The sequence below is a fragment of the Theobroma cacao genome, chromosome 6 (genome assembly GCF_053813885.1).
Source record: "Theobroma cacao isolate CCN51 chromosome 6, ASM5381388v1, whole genome shotgun sequence".
In the NCBI taxonomy this organism is placed as follows: domain Eukaryota; kingdom Viridiplantae; phylum Streptophyta; class Magnoliopsida; order Malvales; family Malvaceae; genus Theobroma; species Theobroma cacao.
The window spans coordinates 31,106,196-31,120,850 of record NC_142644.1 but is presented as its reverse complement, the minus strand read 5'-3'; the positions used below and the strand labels follow the sequence as shown (position 1 = coordinate 31,120,850).

The 14,655-nt window shown below is 36.3% G+C and overlaps 2 protein-coding genes and 2 pseudogenes across 4 annotated transcripts; all 4 read left to right on the top strand.

The window, feature by feature from the left end:
- Positions 1 to 1,986: 1,986 nt before the first annotated feature.
- On the top strand, positions 1,987 to 3,806 carry LOC18597183 (putative F-box protein At4g22030 pseudogene; annotated as a pseudogene).
- A 1,129-nt stretch (positions 3,807 to 4,935) lies between these two features.
- Positions 4,936 to 6,476, top strand: LOC18597182 (putative F-box protein At4g22030). Its single transcript, XM_018123004.2, has one exon. It carries the CDS (start codon positions 5,042 to 5,044, stop codon positions 6,314 to 6,316), a length of 1,275 nt encoding a protein of 424 aa, XP_017978493.1. The 5' UTR covers positions 4,936 to 5,041; the 3' UTR covers positions 6,317 to 6,476.
- Positions 6,477 to 7,504: 1,028 nt separating this feature from the next.
- Positions 7,505 to 9,057, top strand: LOC18597181 (putative F-box protein At4g22030 pseudogene; annotated as a pseudogene).
- Positions 9,058 to 10,213: 1,156 nt separating this feature from the next.
- On the top strand, positions 10,214 to 14,208 carry LOC18597180 (dihydrolipoyllysine-residue succinyltransferase component of 2-oxoglutarate dehydrogenase complex 2, mitochondrial-like). Of its 3 annotated transcripts, none has more exons than XM_018123941.2 (15): positions 10,214 to 10,397; positions 10,498 to 10,569; positions 10,669 to 10,731; positions 10,834 to 10,894; positions 10,995 to 11,022; positions 11,267 to 11,337; positions 11,438 to 11,512; positions 11,656 to 11,711; positions 11,860 to 11,904; positions 11,989 to 12,279; positions 12,427 to 12,521; positions 12,791 to 12,881; positions 12,967 to 13,077; positions 13,287 to 13,481; positions 13,760 to 14,208. In XM_018123941.2, the coding sequence occupies exons 2-15, from the start codon at positions 10,522 to 10,524 to the stop codon at positions 13,949 to 13,951; spliced, it is 1,422 nt and encodes a 473-aa protein (XP_017979430.2). In that variant the 5' UTR covers positions 10,214 to 10,397; positions 10,498 to 10,521; the 3' UTR covers positions 13,952 to 14,208. The 3 variants fall into 3 exon arrangements, with proteins under 3 accessions (XP_017979430.2, XP_017979431.2, XP_007026122.3); XM_018123942.2 differs by having other exon boundaries at positions 10,215 to 10,397; positions 10,498 to 10,545; positions 10,986 to 11,022; XM_007026060.3 differs by having other exon boundaries at positions 10,215 to 10,397; positions 10,986 to 11,022.
- Positions 14,209 to 14,655: the final 447 nt, after the last annotated feature.

Here is a 14,655-nt window from a genome sequence, read left to right as displayed (position 1 = left end):
GTTTGGGCTGCTCTGCCTTTTGTCTATAAGCTCTTGGGCTGCTGGGGTTCGAGGTTCTTGTGGTACGGCTGGGGCATTGTTGGAAAGACAAAAAGTCAACGAGTTTAGAAAATTTTAATTATTAATTTAATCTCCAATTATGTTTTGTATTAATTGCCAAATTAAAGTTAACTTTTTCTAATCTTTTATAGCTTATCTCCACTCGTTTACATGTGTTAGATTCACACGTGCAATCTCTAATTTCCACGTATTTTTTTTTAATGAAAGATGTCCTTTAGTCGATCAAAAGTTAAGGTAACGACTTTGAGTTTGATATATTTTATATTAGAATTTAACTTTTTTTATAAATTTTTAATATAACAAATAAAAATTACATGTTTCAAAATGATAAAAATTTTATTTTGAGACATTTCAAGAGAAAAAATAAACAATGAAAACGGGACAAAAAGAGCATTATTTTGAATAGAGATTAAGACTTAGCAATTTATATATGACATAGCAACATGACGTGAACACGATACGAGTTTAAGCGAGTTTGGGTTTAGGCTAATAATGATTAGCATATTAATCATCTCGACTCGATTAAGATAAAAGTAAATCACTTTTTAATCGTGTCAAATCTGTTTAACCCATCTAAGACATGATTAGCTAATTGTATTATTATGTAATCGTATAACCTGTTACCTGTTTATTATCTATTTATTTAATCTCGTTCACGTGTCGTGTAGATACATTTAGTATATGACTAAGAACTATTTATTTATTCATATAAATAGTAATAATTTTATAATTGTTACGATTTATTGATATTGAATTTTATTATATATATTTGGTAAATATTATGATATATATAATTTTTTATTGTAAATTTGAATAATATAATCATATTTTACTTGTGCATATTTCATTTTAATTATATTAATCGTATTAATCGTGTAAACAGGTCATAAATCGTATAAATTTTAATCATGTTAATCGTGTCGTGCTTTACAAAATTTGCTCAACGCATTTAATAAATGTGTTAACTGTGTTATGTCATGCTACATGTTTATTAAACGTATCATTTACGTACTTAAAATTCTGACACAATTAATTAATCGTGTCATGTTTGTATTTATTTATATAATTATTAATACGTTATGTTTACACGACATAATTAAGACACGGATATACAAATTGTCAAATCTAATAAACATACATACTTGACAAGAATAAAATGTCCGTACTCATATATCATGATACACGTAAGTAATTACTCAAGTAAAATCATTGATTATGTGATTTGGAATTAAGAAAAGCAAAATATTTGCAGTTGGTACCATGATATAACAAAGTTCCAAATTCCAACATAAGACAAAATTTGATAGGTCCATTTATTTATTTGTTCATGGAAATATGAAAACTTTCACAAAAAGAAAAAGACCCAAAATCTCAAAGATACATATGCATATGAAAAGGTATAGACTGGGTTTTGTCAATGACTTGTGATTTAGGTTTGAGGATGAAGAAGCAAATTTATGAACAAAGAAAAGAAATATATGCTTTCAAAATCGTAACATCTCGATCAAAGAGACAAAAAGGTCAAAAACATGTTTTTGTAGACCATGAAAAATATTGAAAGTAAGACCTACGTTATCTAAATGTATCCGAAGAATGAGTTTGGGAGGTTGATCTCACGCGGTACGTAAAAAGATTTGAAAGTATATACAAAATTAAAAAGAAATAAGGTAGAAGATATTATTGGAAGTCATCTGCATAACGTGAATATTAGATATTAGGCTACTTCATGCTGTGATCTCAAACCATAAAGTGTGTAAAGCAAAGGCAAAAGGAGGTTTTAATACCGTAATTGACCGCACCTGTAAGTGTAGGGACGGAAAAAGCTTGGGACCGCAGCCTGTGATGCAAACCATTTGACCCCATCTATTCAAGAAATGGAGTTCTTACAGAAATGAGGAGATGTTTTACCACGTCTGATGCCAAGATCCCGAGGCCAAACAGGAAACAATCTTTGCAATGGAAAATTATGAGAACGAACAGGTCAGCCGAAAGGCCTAGTCAATTCAACCAGTCAGTCAACATTTTCCCAAACCTGACCTGACCTGACCTGACCTGATCGTATCAGTTACCATCGTTGGCCTGTTGGTTGCTATAAATAAGACTCGAATCCCCCCCTCACCTTTCATCTACAAAATCTCACAACCATCTTTCCTTTGCTCGAAAATCCACGTCTTAACTTCCTGATTTCCTCCAACAGACGCTTACGTATTGACAATCAGAAGAGATCTTAAAGAAAGAACGCTGTCACATGGCTTCTTTACAGGCTTCTAACCTTGTGCTGTCTTCTTCTTCAAAGCAAATCCATGCTGCTATATCTGTCCCTAAGCTTCCATCAATCCGGCTTTCAGTTCCAAAAGTACCAGCAACCAAAGTGTTGTCTGAGGAATTGAATACTAGGGAGGGGTTCATCAACACAATCCCAGTTGAGAAGAATGTCACTAGGACAACTTTGGTTCAAGAAAGCTCGTCCGTTTCCAAGGCTACTGTTCAGCTTTATGCTCTCTTAGAGGCTGTTGCTGATAGAGTGGAGATGCACATCAACATCGGCGAACAACGTGAAAACTGGAATACCCTTCTGCTTAATTCCATTAACATGATCACTCTCACTGCCGCAACCATGGCTGGCGTCACAGCAACAGGCGGCGCTGGGGTTTCTATTTTGGGTTTGAAGTTGGCATCCACTGTCTTGTTCTCCGCAGCCACGGGGATGTTGGTTATGATGAACAAGATCCAACCCTCACAACTTGTGGAAGAGCAACGTAACGCAACAAGATTGTTTAAGCAGCTTCAGAGCCAAATACAAACCCTACTCGCTGTTGGTTCTCCAAGCAAAGATGACGTGAAAGATGCTATGGAGAAAGTCTTGGCCCTTGATAAAGCTTACCCTCTTCCCTTGCTTGGTGTAATGCTTGAAAAATTCCCAAAAAGTTTGGAGCCTGCTGTTTGGTGGCCTAAAAACCAGTCTCCAAAAACAAACAAATCACAAGAAACAAAGCACTTCAATAGAAAGGTAGAGAACAATGGATGGACCGAAGAGCTAGAAACAGAAATGAGAGAAATCGTTGAGGTGATTAAGAGAAAAGACAGTGAAGATTATGAGAGACTAGGCAACAAGGTATTAAAGATCAACAAAGTTTTAGCTAAATCAGGGCCATTACTAACTGGAATTGCAGCTCTAGGGTCTGCCTTCATGGGGTCTTCCCATGGGCCCTGGGCAGCAATAGTGGCAGCTGTTGCAGGAGCTTTAGCGTCAGCTGTCAACACTTTTGAGCACGGTTGCCAAGTTGGTATGGTGTTTGAGATGTACAGAAACAATGCCGGCTTCTTCAAACTCGTGCAGGAATCAATCGAATCAAACCTCGACGAAAATGATGAGGAGAAAAGAGAGAATGGGGAATTGCTGGAAATGAAGGTGGCATTGCAGTTGGGAAGAAGCTTATCCCAGCTGAGAGATCTAGCCAAGAAATCCAGTTATTCTCGTGTAGAAGGGAGCCCCATTGATGAATTTGCAAGCAAGCTCTTCTAATCAAGATTCATCCGAACATGTGCATATCTACAAGGAAATTCTTTGATTCATTTAACCACTGAAATTATTTTTTGTATAATTTTGTAACATGACTCAAAATAGGTAGAATCTTGAATATACTTGGTGTATAGAAATTAATGTACCCATGTATAATTTTTTGTTCTCAAAAATTCGATTCTGAGATATAAATTCAAATACTCAGTCTATTTTTCTTTGTCCATTTTTTTCTTTTTGAAATGTCTCAAAATAAAATTTTCTCCTTTCTAGTGATTTAATATATTTACTTTTATATTATAAATTTATTTTACATGTTATTTTTTCATATAAAAAAGAATTAAACATCTATATTATAAAAACATTTTCAAACTTTAATATAAAATAATGAAAATCAAAATTTTTTATCATAATTTTCTTGAAAATTAAAGAGATAAGACAAAAGGCTGAAGGAGTATATGAATTATAAATGCTTTTGATGTTTGTGGTCTTGCCTTTCTAAACAAAATACGAATTATGATTGATTAAATGCATTATTCATGCTTCTTATCTACTCAATATAAATATTATGCTTTGGTATTTTCTTTTTGGGTGAAAGATATATTTTGCTTTGATCTCAAACTATAAAATTTGTAGAGCAAGGCATTAAACATTCACCTTATAATTTTTTTCTCAAATTTTAATATCAAATCCATTAAAATCAAAATTATTGTACTAATATTTGGAAAAATCAAATAGAGATAAAAGAAAAAGAAACTGAAGAAGTACGCACATGCATTATGATTGATTAAATGCATGAATAATGCACGTCACCTTTTAATACGTTAATCTATACCACACTTGGAGAAAAAATTTTAAGTTTTAATATAAAATTTAACAAAATCAAAGTTTTTAATCTTAATTTTATAAGAATCAATTTATTTTAAAATTAAAGATGAATAAAGGAAAAGAGAACCAAAGAAAATATGCATTAATGCTTTATTCATGCAGGCATGTTTAGGTTTTAATGTGTCAATTGACCACACTTGGAGTGTAGGGTAGGAAATAGACTGCGCTGCCTACCATTTGACGCCACCGTTAAAGAAATCGAGCTCTTGCCCCGTGACGCAAAAGCCATGAGTTCTTTTACCACGTCTGAAGCCAAGACACAGAGCCAAAACAGGAAACAATCTTTGCAATGGAAAATTATGAGAGCGAACAGGTCAGCCGTAAGGCCTAGTCAATTCAATCAGTCAGTCAATATTTCCCCAAGCCTGACCTGACCTGATCGTGTCAGTTGTGGTTCGTTGGCCTGTTGGTTGCTATAAATATGCTCGAATCCCCTCCTCACCTTTCATCTACAAAATCTCAAACTTTATTTCCTTTGCTCGAAAACCCACATTTTAACTTCCTGATTTCCTCCAACGGACGCTTCGTACAGATTAAGAAACAGAAGAGATCTTAAAGAAAGAACGCCGTCACATGGCTTCTTTGCAGGCTTCTAATTTTGTGCTGTCTTCTTCTTCAAAGCAAATCCATGCTGCTATATCTGTCCCAAAGCTTCCATCAATCCGGCTTTCAGTTCCAAAAGTACCAACCAGAGTGTTGTCTGATGAATTGAATACTAGGGATGGGTTCATCAACACAATCCCAGTTGAAAAGAATGTCACTAGGACAACATTGGTTCAAGAAAGCTCGTCAGTTTCAATGGCCACCGTTCAGCTTTATGCTATTTTAGAGGCTGTTGCTGATAGAGTGGAGATGCACAGCAACATCGGCGAACAACGCGAAAACTGGAATACCCTTCTGCTTAATTCCATTAACATGATCACTCTCACTGCCGCAACCATGGCTGGCGTTACAGCAACAGGCGGAGCTGGGGTTTCTATTTTGGGTTTGAAGTTGGCATCCACTCTCTTGTTCTCCGCAGCCACGGGAATGTTGGTTATGATGAACAAGATCCAACCCTCACAACTTGTGGAAGAGCAACGTAACGCAACAAGATTGTTTAAGCAGCTTCAGAGCCAAATACAAACCTTACTCGCTATTGGCTCTCCAAGCAAAGGTGACGTGAAAGATGCTATGGAGAAAGTCTTGGCCCTTGATAAAGCTTACCCTCTTCCCTTGCTTGGTGTAATGCTTGAAAAATTCCCAGAAAGTTTGGAGCCTGCTGTTTGGTGGCCTAAAAACCAGTCTCCAAAAACAAACAAATCACAAGAAACAAAGCATTTCAATAGAAAGGTAGACAACAATGGATGGACCGAAGAGCTAGAAACAGAAATGAGAGAAATCGTTGAGGTGATTAAGAGAAAAGACAGCGAAGATTATGAGAGACTAGGCAACAAGGCATTGAAGATCAACAAAGTTTTAGCTAAATCAGGGCCATTACTAACTGGAATTGCAGCTCTAGGGTCTGCCTTCATGGGGTCTTCCAATGGGCCCTGGGCAGCAATAGTGGCAGCTGTTGCAGGAGCTTTAGCTTCAGCTGTCAACACTTTTGAGCACGGCGGCCAAGTTGGTATGGTGTTTGAGATGTACAGAAACAATACCGGCTTCTTCAAACTCGTGCAGGAATCAATCGAATCAAACCTCGACGAAAATGATGTGGAGAAAAGAGAAAATGGGGAGTTGTTGGAAATGAAGGTGGCATTGCAGTTGGGAAGAAGCTTATCCCGGCTGAGAGATCTAGCCAAGAAATCCAGTTATTCTCGTATTGAAGGAAGCCCCATTGATGAATTTGCAAGCAAGCTCTTCTAATCTAGATTCATCACAACATGTGTATATCTTAAGGGAAATTCTTTAATTCTTTGATTCATTTCACCACTGAATTCTTTGTACAATTTTGTAACATGATCCAAAATAGGTTAAATCTTGAATATACTTCATGTATAGAAATTAATCAATGTACATCTTTTTGTTCTCAAAAATATGATTTGGAGATATAAATTCAAATACTCCCTTCACCTTTTTTCTTATCCATTTTTTTATTTTTGAGATGTCTCCTAATAAAGTCTTTTTTTTCATTTTTTTTAGACACTGAATATTATAATTTTTTTTTTGTATATTCAAAAGAAGTGAGTGGATCCACCTTCATAGGGGATCCAAAGGTTTGAGAACAAAGCATACAAATATAAACTGAACAACACCTAATGGCCAAGTGATTGCCGTAAAACATCAATCTCGTTGAAAATATACAATTATCTCATAATCTCTTATATTATTCACTTACGGTAAAATAATTTTGAAATTGAACCCAGTGGTCAGTTTATATAAAAAGATGAAATGAAGCGTAAGGCATGATTAATTTCCATAATCTTGGAATAGTTAGATTCTTGGATACCACAGGGGAGTCAAAGAAGATCTCAACAACATTTTATTTTAATTTTCATAAAAAAAAAACAAAATATGCATTATGATTGATTAAATGCATTATCCATACATGTTATCTACTCAATGTAAATATATTCTTCTTTGATCTCAAACCATAAAATTTGTAGAGCAAGACATGAAGAGGTTTAAATACATTAATTGAGCACGGTTGGTGTTGGTGTAGGGTAGGAAAAGCTTGGGACAGCAGCCTGCTCTGCCAACCATTGGACGCCCATATTTAAGAAATGGAGTTCTTGTCTTTAAAAGTTATCGCTAGATCTTTTACCCCGACTTCTGCCAATAAGAATTCACTGTCTCTACCTAGTATCTGGTTTGATATTTTGTTTCTTTGATTCTATGTTATATGTTTAACTTTATCAATTAAAAATCTTACACTGGAAAATTATGAAGGCGAACAGGTCAGCCGGGAGGCCTAGTCAATTCAATCAGTCAGTCAACATTTCCCGAACCCTGATCTGACCTGACCTCCTCAAATCAGTTTTCGATCGTTGGCTTGTTGGTGGCTATAAATAAGACTCGAATGGCCCCCTCACCTTTCATCTATGCAAAATCTCAAACCTTCTTTCCTTTGCTCGAAAGCCCAGATCATAACTTTCTGATTTCCTCCAACAGATCCAGCTTCGTACAGATTCAGAAACAGAAGAGATCTTAAAGAAGAACACTGTCACATGGCTTCTTTACAGGCCTCTAATCTTGTGCTGTCTTCTTCTTCAAAGCAAATCCATGCTGCCATATCTGTCCCCAAGCTTCCCTCAATCCGGTTTTCAGTTCCAAAAGTACCAGCAACCAAAGTATTGTCTGAGGAATTGAATGCTAGGGATGGGTTCATCAGCACAGTCCCAATTGAAAAGTATATCACTAGAACAACATTGGTTCAAGAAAGCTCATCCTTTTCAATGGCTACCATTCAGCTTTATGCTCTCTTAGAGGCTGTTGCTGATAGAGTGGAGATGCACAGCAATATCGGCGAACAACGCGAAAACTGGAACACCCTTCTGCTTAATTCCATTAACATGATCACTCTCACTGCCGCAACCATGGCTGGCGTCACAGCAACCGGCGGCGCTGGGGTTTCTATTTGGGGTTTGAAGTTGGCATCCACTCTCTTGTTCTCCACAGCCACGGGATTGTTGGTTATGATGAACAAGATCCAACCCTCCCAACTTGTGGAAGAGCAACGTAACGCGACAAGATTGTTCAAGCAGCTTCAGAGCCAAATACGAACCCAACTTGCTGTTGGTTCTCCAAGCAAAGAAGACGTAAAAGATGCTATGGAGAAAGTCTTGGCCCTTGATAAAGCTTACCCTCTTCCCTTGCTTGGTGTAATGCTTGAAAAATTCCCAGCAAGTTTAGAGCCTGCTGTTTGGTGGCCTAAAAACCAGTCTCCAAAAACAAACAAATCACAAGAAACAAAGCACTTCAATAGAAAGGTAGAGAACAATGGATGGACCGAAGAGCTAGAAACAGAAATGAGAGAAATCGCTGAGGTGATTAAGAGAAAAGACAGCGAAGATTATGAGAGACTAGGCAACAAGGCATTGAAGATCAACAAAGTTTTAGCTAAATCAGGGCCATTACTAACTGGAATTGCAGCTCTAGGGTCTGCCTTCATGGGGTCTTCCAATGGGCCCTGGGCAGCAATAGTGGCAGCTGTTGCAGGAGCTTTAGCGTCAGCTGTCAACACTTTTGAGCACGGTTGCCAAGTTGGTATGGTGTTTGAGATGTACAGAAACAATACCGGCTTCTTCAAACTCGTGCAGGAATCGATCGAATCAAACCTTGACGAAAATGATGTGGAGAAAAGAGAGAATGGGGAGTTGTTGGAAATGAAGGTGGCATTGCAGTTGGGAAGAAGCTTATCCCAGCTAAGAGATCTAGCCAAGAAATCCAGTTATTCTCGTATAGAAGGAAGCCCCATTGATGAATTTGCAAGCAAGCTCTTCTAATCTAGATTCATCACAACATGTGCATATCTAAAAACAAAAAAATTCTTTGATTCTTTGATTCATTATTCTTTGTACAGTTTTGTAGCATGATTCCTAACAGGTTGAATCTTGAATATACATCACGCATAGAAATTACTCAATGTATATTGCCTTTTGTTCCCATATTCTCTACTTTGGGTTTTGTCCATGGAGTCAGATATTGCGATATTCAAATTAAAAGAATCATTGCCTTTCAGGTAATATCACAACAAGAAGGAAAGGGTCTGAATTGGATGGCTTTGATTAGGGAATACCCCTATGTGTTGACATTTCAACTCTACAAATTACAAAGTACGGAAACGTTTGACTATTTTTACAAGGATTAATTAAGGAAGTGTTCAACATTGTGTTCTTCGACCGGGTCACTCCATTCATTTACGGTCCAAAATTTTAAGCCCCATTGGTTATTTTCAAGCCCAATAATTTGAACAGTATTGGACCATGAATCCAACAATTTCAATGTAATTTCTTCAACCCATAGTTTCATAAATTTAATTAAATTTAATAAATTTGGATACAACCCATTAACACTATATGGGAATGATCCGAAATTAAGTAAGTTTGAGTTTAAGATTATTGTGTTTTATATATTAATTATGTCAACATATTTAAGATACAACAACTATTAATATATGTCTTAAATAGGTAAAATTCGCTTAACTTGTTTAATCAATCGATACGATTGATTCACATAATATAATTTGTTAATTGTGTCATGTTATATGAAATTTAATCCATTTTATTTAATAAATTTGTTAAACATTTTATGTCATGTAACTCGTCTAATAAATATATCGATGTAAGTGTTTAAGTTTTTTATACATTTAATTAGTAGTCGTATTTACTAATGTAATTGTTAATATTTTATATTTTCAAACGCTGACTGGACGTTTCATGACTTATAATAATGTAATTGGTTATTTAGTATTTCTCCTTTATAAAAAAATCTAATATATATTTGATGTTATTATAAGCTTTTAAGTATACTCTCCATCTTATTCTCAATAATTAATTAGCTCAATAAAAAATAGAAAAATCTCAATCATTGTCTTTCGAATTGTTGTTTTAGTTTTGTCCCAAGACAAGGCAACATGGTCTCCCATGTTATGGTTACGCAGCCAAAGACAATGGAGTTCGAGCATGAAATTACTTTCAACTACTTTCTATGCAATTTTCACGTGGGGGATAAAAGAATTAAGATCAACAGATCGTTGCAGATTAAAGTAAATGTTAATCTCTGAATCATAGCGCCGTAATCTCAAGTTAAAAAGGAAAAAGAATCCCGCTTTGATTAATCCTGGAGAAAAGTTGCCATAAACATACCAGCGGACAGGGTAGCTAGCTCTCTTTCTCTCTCCAGTCCATACTCAAATGAGTTCCTTTGTTTTTTTTTTGGACAAACCCAATTCTTTTCCTTTCTTTTCTTTTGCTTTGGCTCTGATTCATTGGCAATCTTAAATCAGGTGTCTGTTCTGATCTTCTGCCATCCTTTTTCTTCTTCTGCTCTATCTCTACCAAGCTTTCTATTTGAAGGCACTGATATCTGTGGTATTGTTTGTTTAGGCGTTGTAATCAAAGAACAAAATCATGTGGGCAGTTCTAAGGCGGAGGGTTGCTTCTTCTTCTTCTTCTTCAGTCAGTTTTAACTGCTTTCTTTCTTTGTTCAATTAACTATTATTAAGTACAGTAGTAGCATCTAATTAAAAACTGTGTCTTTTCCGTTGCTGGGGTCAGGTTTTAGCCCAGTCATTTCGGGATGCTCGATCTTCACGATGTTACATTTCTACTCCAATTGAGGTATCTTCAATCCAAATGCTCCTACTTGCTAATTGTTCGTTTCATATTACCCAAGCTGATTCTGCTGTCATTTTCCATTCATGGCGTTTACTCTTTGTTTAGACTTTAGTCTCCAGAGGAGGATCACGGATTGCAGGGATTGTTGGTCACCTGGGTTATCAAGGTAATTGGAAAATTAACCACACCATGCTCCTTACTTGTCAAGAAAAGAAGTCTAGATATTTATTCATGGTCCTTTCTTTTCTGGGTTCAAGTGGTTACAGGGTTTCCAATTGGCTCGAAGCCCCTAAGGTTTGTCATGTCTTCTGCCTCTATTTCTTATTTGTCTTTGTATCTTGAAACAATCTCTGCTATTTTTTATGGTAGTTTCAATTGAAGATTCACTGCTCCAATAGATTTAAAACTAAGTGGGAAACGATATTACTATGATAATAAACTAATAAAATAAACAATGATATGCTCTGCCATATCTAACTTTTGTCTTCTTATTTCAAGTTTCACCTTATTTTCCCCCAAATATGTCTGTAATCTACAGGGAAGTTATTTCACTTGTTCGAAAATATCCTCCAGTATCGGTCCATACTAGGTTGTTTTCTGCTGATACTGGTAAGACATGTTCATAATTCTACCATGTTTTTAATTTTTTTTTAAAAAAAAATTGATAAGTTCTGATCCTAAACACAAATGCTCTTTCTTGGCTATGAAGGTGAACTTGTTGATGCTGTTGTTCCTTTCATGGGGGAATCCGTCACTGATGGCACTCTAGCAAATTTTTTGAAGCGTATGTTGTTCAACTGGCTATTGTTGAGCTTACTTGGCCCTTTTTTCCTCCTGAAATTATATTTTGTTTGGAATAATGATTTAGGATTCTTGGATAGATGCTTATTAAAACTCTAATTCATATATTTTGTGATTTGGGGGCAGAACCTGGTGACCGTGTAGAACTAGATGAGCCAATCGCACAAATAGAAACTGATAAGGTACTTTCAGCAAGGTGACATTCTGTCTAAGCATTCATATATTTAGTTTTGACCAGTGCTCAGTTTGCATCAACTGCCAATAATTTTTTTCTTCTATATTCTTTTGGATAAATAATTAAGGCTTATTTTTCTTTTCCGATACAAATAGGTGACAATTGAAGTAAATAGTCCTGAAGCTGGTGTAATTGAACAGGTAAATTATCAGATAGATCACAAGTTTGCCTCTTCTTGGATAAAGTTAATATATTATTAAATTGTAATGCTTGTCTGTTTTCAGTTGGTGGCCAAAGTAGGTGATACTGTGGAGCCAGGTACCAAGATAGCTGTCATTTCAAAATCTGGTGGTGTAACTCATGTTGCTCCATCAGAAGAAAAGCCTAGCAAGGCAGTCTCTGAGCTCTCTACTGCAAGAACAAAGAAAGTGGACATGGAGAAGCCTAAAGCAGAAACTCCTCCGCCTAAATCAGAAACTCCACCCATCAAAGACAAGCCTAAAGCACCTTCTCTGCCTCCCTCCAAACCTTCTGCTAAGGAACCTCAACTTCCTCCTAAAGAAAGGGAGAGAAGAGTAAGTATCATTGGGTGCTTATTTTCAACTCGTAATCTTTTTTAGGATAAGCATAGAATGGTTGCTAACCATTTCTTTTTACTGTCTTTAGTGATGAAAGGGAAAAAGTGCTGCTACTTTAACATCTTGCAAAATCTCTGATTTCAGGTTCCTATGACAAGACTTAGAAAGCGTGTTGCAACACGTTTGAAGGACTCTCAAAACACTTTCGCGATGTTGACTACATTCAACGAAGTTGATATGTAACTGCCACCCCTTCTTATAGTAATTTTGTGAAATGTGAATTGCTGCTCTTCTCCTTCCTAAGTTTTTTTGTTCTTTCAGTCCTTATAATTCTAGAAGATGCAGAATTTATGCTGCTTGGAACTTTGGTTAATCTTTTGATGATGTTTTGAAATGGATATTCATCTTTTCTTGTGCTACTCACCATTTACAACTTTCTCATGTTATTTTAAGTTGATAATGACATATTTGCTCATTCCCCTCAACTTTGATGTAATGATTTTTCCAGGACCAATTTGATGAAGCTCCGTTCTGACTATAAGGATGCTTTTGTTGAGCAGCATGGAGTAAAGTTAGGTCTTATGTCAGGATTCGTAAAGGTATCATTCACTAAAACATGCATATGTGTGTTTGTATCTGTGTGCAGTATTCAATCTTCATTTAAAATGCCTCATCTCCTTTCAGGCTGCTGTTAGTGCGCTTCAGAATCAACCAATTATCAATGCTGTAATTGATGGAGATGACATAATTTATAGAGATTATATTGACATCAGTATTGCTGTTGGTACTCCAAAGGTCTGTCACAATTTCAATCAGTCGAAGATAAAAGTGATCTAATAATTTAGTTGGGATTTCTTTTTGTGGTACATATGTCTGTATGTACCTGTACTCTACCACCTCTTTGTTATATAAGTGCAAAAGCTCTTAACTGTGATTTAAGTTGTCTTGCTTTCTGGTTCTCTGTCTATATCTGAAGTTGGGTTGCTTCCATCTTGCTTTTCCAGGGCCTTGTAGTTCCAGTAATCCGAAATGCTGATAGAATGAACTTTGCCGAAATTGAGAAGGAGATAAACATCCTTGCTAAGAAGGCAAATGATGGGTCTATATCAATTGATGAAATGGCTGGAGGCTCATTCACAATATCTAATGGTGGTGTTTATGGAAGCCTCTTAAGTACTCCAATTATTAACCCCCCTCAGGTGTGATGCTTTACAGTCAATTCACTCCCCCTGGCCCAGTCTCATTAACAAACACACACACATCTAGCACTCATTCTGATGAACTCATGGTGGTGTATAACAAGTTACAACATTGTTTTCTGGGAAATAAGCTGATAATCTGTGTGAATCCATGTTTTACTGCATAAATGCTCTAATAATGGAGTACATAGTATTACATTCACAATTTTATATTCTAGATCCCTCGTGTTATTGCCGAGTCCTTTTCTACTAACACTTTTCCTTTCTGACTTTATCAGTCGGCTATCCTGGGCATGCACTCCTTAGTTAGCCGCCCAATGGCTGTTGGTGGAGAAATAGTTCCAAGGCCTATGATGTACATTGCTCTGACATATGACCACCGACTGATTGATGGAAGAGAGGCGGTGTTCTTCCTGCGTCGCATTAAAGATGTTGTGGAGGATCCACGGAGACTGCTGCTTGATATATGAGGAAACCATACACAACTGTCTGATTTTAGCATCCTGGTATAGCTTGGATATGGCATACATTTTCTTGGTGTAGAATAAATAGCAATGCTCAAACATCGAGTTTTCCAGGGCTCCTGTATTTGCATTTTCACCAAGTTTTCCACTAGAAGCCCATCACATAAACTTCAGATCACAAATGTAAGACATGGTTCCATGTTAAGGTGAAGGACTTATTATAAGTTTTAAGACTTGAGAAACAGAAGTTTATCATGGTTGAACATCTTGTCCATAGAGCATCCCCTTTTTCTTTTAATTCAGATTCTTTTAATCTAATCGAGGAAACATGCAACAGAAACAACCAGTGAACCAATCTTCACAATAGTTGAAGGTGAGGAGAGAAATGGCTAGCCAGCTGCAAAATACAAACCTTGCTTCTGCTATAGTTCAAGAAAATATGAACAAACCTGGCGGAACCCTCCCTATTAGCCATGAGGTAACAAACAATTGCATGATTCGAAAACTTTTTATATCCACTTTTATATTAATATTGAAAAACTTTTTGATGAATATTTTCATAGTGATTAAGATAATCAATTCTGTTGCCACTAAATTTTTGGCTGGCTCCAGAGACACCTACCAGGAACAGCTTGGGTTAAAACCTAATAACATTGTTTTAGGCAGCCAACATCGACTACGCAATAGTCCTATTTGCCTCAATCCATGGC